General features: G+C 40.8%; 1 protein-coding gene across 1 annotated transcript; it reads left to right on the top strand.

The window, feature by feature from the left end:
* Positions 1-404: 404 nt before the first annotated feature.
* On the top strand, positions 405-1,802 carry LOC311292403 (general transcription factor II-I repeat domain-containing protein 2B-like; the record flags this gene model as incomplete). Its single annotated transcript, XM_084412071.1, has 1 exon — positions 405-1,802. The coding sequence occupies one exon, from the start codon at positions 405-407 to the stop codon at positions 1,800-1,802; it is 1,398 nt and encodes a 465-aa protein (XP_084268197.1).
* Positions 1,803-6,656: the final 4,854 nt, after the last annotated feature.

The raw sequence follows: 6,656 nt of genomic DNA, 5'->3' as shown, positions 1-6,656 counted from the left end.
GTCTCTCACAGTGGACATGCACCTACGATGACAATTTCAGACCCCTCCATGATTTCTAAGTGGGAGAACTTGCAAAATAGCAGGGTGTTCAAATACTTATTTTCCTCACTGTATTTGTCCAAGGGCCAGAATCTTTCTCTGCAGACACCGTAAGGGCCAGATACTCGTAATATAAAATAAAATTTGAATTGTATCCTAAGTAATATGTTATTATTTGATATACTAATTCTCATTCCAAATTTCTGTTATTTTTTACATATTACCTGTACTGCAGCAAGCCACCAGGGGGCGATAGCGATATTTTTCATTTGTGAGGCTGTCAAGCTGTCCATCACTGTCACATGCAGGTCATAGTTTGTGGAGAACACTAGAAGAAAGGCCATCTGAATATATTTGAATGAAAAATGGCACTCTCAAAGAGCCTTAAGCGGAAAGTTGATTCAGAGAACCGTAGTTTTAATGAAGAATGGACTGATAAGTATCTATTCATAGTGCCTACTTTTAGAAATGCTGTACCTGTGTGCCTCATTTGCAACGAAACTGTCGCTGTCGCTAAAGAGTACAATCTGAGGCGTCACCACAGTACAAAGCATGCAAACTTCAAGGAGTCTTATCCTGAACAGTCAGAGGCCCGTCGGAGAAAAGTTGCTGCTTTGAAATCTCAGTACTCCCATGCCAGCGGAATTATTAACCGAACTTCAACTGAGCAAGAGAGGGCAACAAGTGCGTCTCTGCAGGCTGCCTGGGTACTCTCCAGGCATAACAAGCCATTTACCGATGCAGAGGTTTTTAAGGAGTGCATGGTGGCTGTTCTGGAGGAACTTGCCACTGACAAATCTACGGACAGGATAATTGCGTCTGTTAAGCAGATACCTCTGTCTGCTAAAACTGCTGTTCGCCGTGTCCATGGTTTGGCCGAGGATGTCCAGCGACTTGTAATTGATGAGATCAAAGAAGCCAGATACCTATCGCTGGCTATTGATGAGTCCACCGACAATACTGACATTTCTCAAATGTGCTTGTTCGTCAGATATTTTGATGGCAAAGATTTCAAAGAGGAGCTGCTGGCCTTGATTCCACTGGAGGGCCTGACAACTGGCGCTATTATCTTTGGTAAGCTGGAGGAACTATTTCAAAAGCATGGACTGTCATTTGAAAAAGTCAACCTGGTTGTCACAGATGGTGCTCCTGCCATTATTGGCAGAAACAGGGGAGTAGTGAGCAGAATTAAGGCTGTCGCTCCCAGCATTAACGCACTTCACCAAAGCGTGCTGTGTGCAAAATTAAGTGGCGATCTTAAAGAGGTTATGGACAAAACAATGAAAATAATTAACTTCATCAGGGGCAATTCAAGCACACAGCACCGTTTATTCCGAAAATTTGTGCAGGAATCTGAAGCCTCTCATGATGACCTCTTACTCCACAACGACGTGCACTGGCTCAGTAAGGGTAAAGCACTGGAGCGTTTCGTTGAACTCAGGGATCAAGTTGTGGATTTTTTAATGCAAAGTCAATCAAAAGGGGCAGCTGACCACCTGCGCATCATTCAAGACACAGAATACATGTGCAACGTTGCATTTTTAACGGACATATTTTCCCATTTGAACGCACTAAATTTACAACTACAGGGGAAAGAAAAACCTGTTGTGAATATGGTGGAAAAACTTGATGCCTTTGGAAACAAACTTGATCTTTTCCACGAAGATTTGTTGTCGGGGAGGCTGCTACATTTTAGCACACTTAAGACAGTGGGTCACAGCAAGGTCACAGAGAACATGAAGACATTTATCACACAGCTTTGATGACTTTGCCATTCCCAGGGATGTCATTGGATTTGTGCGTGACCCGTTCATTATCAGCCCAGGTGGAGAATTCTCCGCTAATGTGAGGAAGGTGATGCCGCTGGACAAGGTCCAGCTATTCAAAGTGAACTGATTGACATCCAGGCCGCTGGTGACATGAAGGCAGCTCTCCGTGGTGCTGAAAGCTTGAGCGCCTTTTGGGTCGCTTGTCCCCAAGAGTATGACACACTGAAGACATTGGCCATGTATGTGCTCACCATGTTCGGATCAACATACACCTGTGAAGCTGCGTTCTCAAAAATGAACTCTATAAAAACGCATGAGAGGAACCGACTATCAAACCAGTCTTTGGAGGACTGCTTGCGCATAAGCCTGACAGCTGTCAAGCCCGATGTCAAAAAGATGGTGTCGGAGGGGAAATGTAACTTCTCCCATTAAGCAAACGTATGTATTTTAGTCTGAGATTTTCTCGGTTTTACTTTATTTGTGTTTATTTGTTGGATCACAGGCTACTTTAATTGTATGTAAATAGTAACATTTCTAATAACTGAGGCCTGTCGCTTTTATTTGTCATTAGAACTATTTGCTGATGTGCAAGGCTTGCAATTACCATGTTCTTCTCTGTTATGTTGATGGTTGTTATTGAGACACCGCAATTGTGCGCAAATCCCAGGCGAGGGACATTTTTTCACGTGAAACAATAAAAGATGTTCAATGAGAGCAACGCGTTTATCGTCATTCTTGATTGAAGGCAGGCTATGGCACAAGCTACTTTTCAGAAGGCGTTTTTTTTTTTTTTTCATTAGATTTAAAAATAAATAAATATGGAAACATACTTTTTCCTCTTACAAGGCTATTCCTGAATTCATATTATTCTGGGGGCCGGATTTGGCCCGCGGGCCGCCAGTTGACGTTGCATGCTCTATAGTGTAAAATAATGATCAGATGTGTTTAGGCTTATGGCCAGATAAATGTCTAAAGCATAATACCCCCTTTAACAATTATGCATGATCACAAAGAGTTTATGCAACTGTAATAAGGATTAGCATGTTAAAAAATAAAGTCCATATTGTTAGAAAACTAGAGTGTTGATAGAGCAACAAGCCCTTTTTACATATCACTATAGCACAATTATTATTATTTTTAGTTTTCAGATGATGGTAAATATTTTTCATAAGCAAAAACACAAGCAGGGAAGGGGGTGGCTTATGAGACCTTTTCTCATATATATATTTCAATGAACAAGAGCAGTTTTACTCAAAAACAGCTGGTTGTAGATGATTGCACTTTTACCAAACTTGACTGAAAGTGATTTGTACTTAGTTTTAAACATTTTGGACATACATTTAGGTCAAATCTTCATGCAGGCAGGTAATATGTTGAAATTGTTATGTTGCAGGTAAAGGCCCCGTAGAAGGATATACCTGATTCTACAGTGAGCTCACCTCATCAAGAAGATGAAGAAGCTTCAGAAATGTCAAGTTGTCATAGTGATGGTGAGGAGTACAAGCCTCCTCCAGGGAGTCCAGACTCCTCTTCATCCTTCAGCATAGTCTCAATGTGCTCCAGCCTGTCATGTGAGTCAAAACCAAAACCAAAACAGTCTAACAGTCAACCATCAAAAACATATTCAAAAAAGGATCGTCGCAAGAACAACACAGTCAAGTTGAACTTGTGTTAAAACTTGAAAAAAAAATAATGGTAAAAGAGTGTGGGACAAAGCACATTACTGTGTTTACTGCGAGAAAAAAAAAAAAAAAAAAAATGGCCCGCCATTTACAGTTGATGCACATGGATGAAGCTGATGTTGCCCACGCTTTCAGCTTTCCACTTGGCTCCAAAGAGAGAAAGAAACGCCTTGAGTCTTTAAGAAGTAAGGGTGACTGGCAACATAATCAGGAAGTCCTAAAGGAGGGTAAAGGGAAGATCGTTACAAGGAAACAGCCCTCTAAAAATTCATCAGTTAGTGACTATTTGCCCTGCCAGCACTGCTTTGCTATGTTTAAAAAAGTAGACCTATGGAGACATGACAAAACTTGTAGGGATAAAAAGGAAAACTCTGACGTAGGAACAAAAAGAAAGCGCATCCAAACTGTTTCTTCCGAACTTCTTCCAATAAAGACATCATCAGAGGGAGTCCAAAATGTAATCCATAACATGTTACAAGACAGTATCACTGCCCACATTCGAGGGGATGAGATGATATGTAAATATGGAGATTCACTGTTTGCTCGAAAAGGACGTGAACAATCTCAGCATCGCTATATTGCACAGAAATTGAGGGAACTGGGTCGCTTTGTCTTGGCAGCTAAGAAAATTAACCAGAAAATTGGAGGACTCAAAGACTTATGTGATCCAACCAAATTTAACCTGGCAATAGCAGCAGCTAGAAAAGTGTCACACTTCAACTCAGACAAGACAGAGTATGGAAAACCTTCAACCGCAGTGAAAATAGGCTTTTCACTCAAAGCAGCAACTGAGACCTGGATTGGTCATTGTATGATGGTGTCAGATGTTGTTGCTGAAAAAAAGACTAAGAAGTTTAAGGAGCTTCTCGACAAAATGTGGTCAAACTATGTTGCAACAAATGCCCACAGTTCCATGGAATAAAACAAATGGAACAAAGATGAAAGTGTTCCTTTAACTAAAGACATTCTTGCGCTGCAGAATCATCTGAGGGCTATAGAAGATAAAGCAAAGGCTGATCTTAAACAGACTGCAACAGTGGCTGCATACAAAAGACTCAGTGAAAGTCTTCTGGCTCAAGTCATAGTGTTCAACAAGAAACGTGAGGGAGAAGCATCAAGGATAACACTAGAGATGTTCCTGAAAGCTGACTCTGGCCAAGTCAACAAGGACATTTATGAGACGCAAATGTTGAGTCACAGGCTAACTAGGATGGTAACAAGAAGAAAAAGAGGTTATTGACCGCACTAAAGCTTCCATCGATTTCATGATTGAGCTCAGGGACAAAGTTGGCGTTCTTAAGGACAATCCATTTTTGTTTGCAAACATTGGCACCAAAACAAATATTTGTGGCTGTGACTGTTTGAGAAAATTTTCAATTGAATGTAAAGTGGATAATCCACAACTGCTCAGAACCACCAACTTGCGAAAGCATGTGGCAACATTGTGCCAGCTGCTGGACCTCTCCAACCAAGAGCTTGAGCAGGTAGCAAAGTTTATGCGACATGACATCAGAGTACACTGTAACTACTACAGGCAGACTGATAAAACCTTCCAAGTAGCTAAAGTTGGAAAGCTTCTATTTGCAATGGAAGGTGGAGCCGAAGCACTTAAAGGAAACAATCTTCAGACCCTGGATTCAGCAGTCTATGGTCTGCACTGAAAGAAAAAAGAAAAAAAGAAGAAAAAAACCCAACATGTCTCTATAAGCATCATATGACTTCTAACTACTACTTTTTCTTTCTTTTTTTACAGCCCAAACAGAGATTCAATCAAGGAGTGAAGAGGAGCGCCACTCCAGTATGTAACAGCGTCTATGTTGTCTGCAATACTAGTTAACTGTAACACATAACACATAACATAGGCACTGTATAAACTATAAGTGGATTACTATACTTCTTCCATTAAGTGCAACAACTTTAAGATAATGTTTAAAGTGGGCACTCCACATAAGTAACATGAATATGTATTTGTCTTCAGTGTCTGAACACTCTGACAGAGAGGACCACGAAGAGGAAAGCACGCTAGACCAGCCGTCCAAGATTAAACCACACAGAAAGAGACCCATGAACAAACTAAGGCACTGATGGTATGATTACTTTAGTTAACTTTATTCATTTTAATTAGTACCAGTACTTAAAAAATACTGGGTTTTGTCCTGGTTTAGACTTGGTCCTGCTCACTGCTCTTTGTGACTAAAGTTTTCAGATGTTATTATAAATGTTTTTTTATTATTATTCTGAATTAATATAAATATTAATATAAAGGTTAATAAAACGTTACACTCACTTCAGTTCTTCTGGAGTTGCAGCAGGAACTCGAATAGTTGGTACCGATCCTTTTTTCAGGAGCAGCTTCTTAGCAAAACCAGCTTTATACTGACCTCGTTTGTAAAGCAGTCTGGTGTGTCAAATGATTCGCGCAAACATGAAAGCATTGACGTTGATCGTGAGGAATATTCCCTTCGAAAACACACTCAGCCACTGCGTCTTCAGCGGTTCGGATTTAGGAACATCAAAATGACTGCTGTGTTCCTTATTACACCCAAGAACAGAACACCACAATCGCTTAGACGCCATTCTGCTCATTGACAGTGCTCCAGCGTAATGATTGACAGCTCACTCACGAGCGAGGGCGGGTCTGTGTTGAAACGCTGCTGTCAATCAACAATCGTGGGAGGGGCGTCCGACCGTGTGACATCACACGGTCGAACGGCTTGATTTGAGATGGGGGAAAACATATAAGGAGATTAAAAAAAAACATCTTTAACATTTTTATCATTTTATGATGGTTGTGTACAGGCACTGCCAACACACATTTCAGTACAATCAACTTGTAAAAGTGCATGTACCATTATATGACCCCTTTAATGAAGTTTATTATGTGTCTTTGTCTTCAGAGTTTGATGGAGCTGATGGAGACGGAGAGGAAAGCATCTAGACCAGCCGTCCAAGATTAAACCACACAGAAAGAGACCCATGAACAAAGGCACTGATGGTAAGATCTTGAAACTAGGGCTGCTGTTGTCTATTTTTTTCTTTACCTTTGCTTAGTTCTGGCTCCAAGGGATTGAAACAGCTAAACATTTCCCTGTTTGTTAACCCCCACCTGAACCAAGCACATTTTCACCAGTTTGGCTTTACCCAAGTCTAAAAGCAACAAAATAGG

The sequence above is a fragment of the Rutilus rutilus genome (assembly GCF_951802725.1).
Source record: "Rutilus rutilus genome assembly, chromosome: 6".
NCBI classification, from domain to species: Eukaryota; Metazoa; Chordata; class Actinopteri; order Cypriniformes; family Leuciscidae; genus Rutilus; species Rutilus rutilus.
Note: the sequence above shows the minus strand (reverse complement) of the source record. Positions and strands in the feature narration are given on the sequence as shown.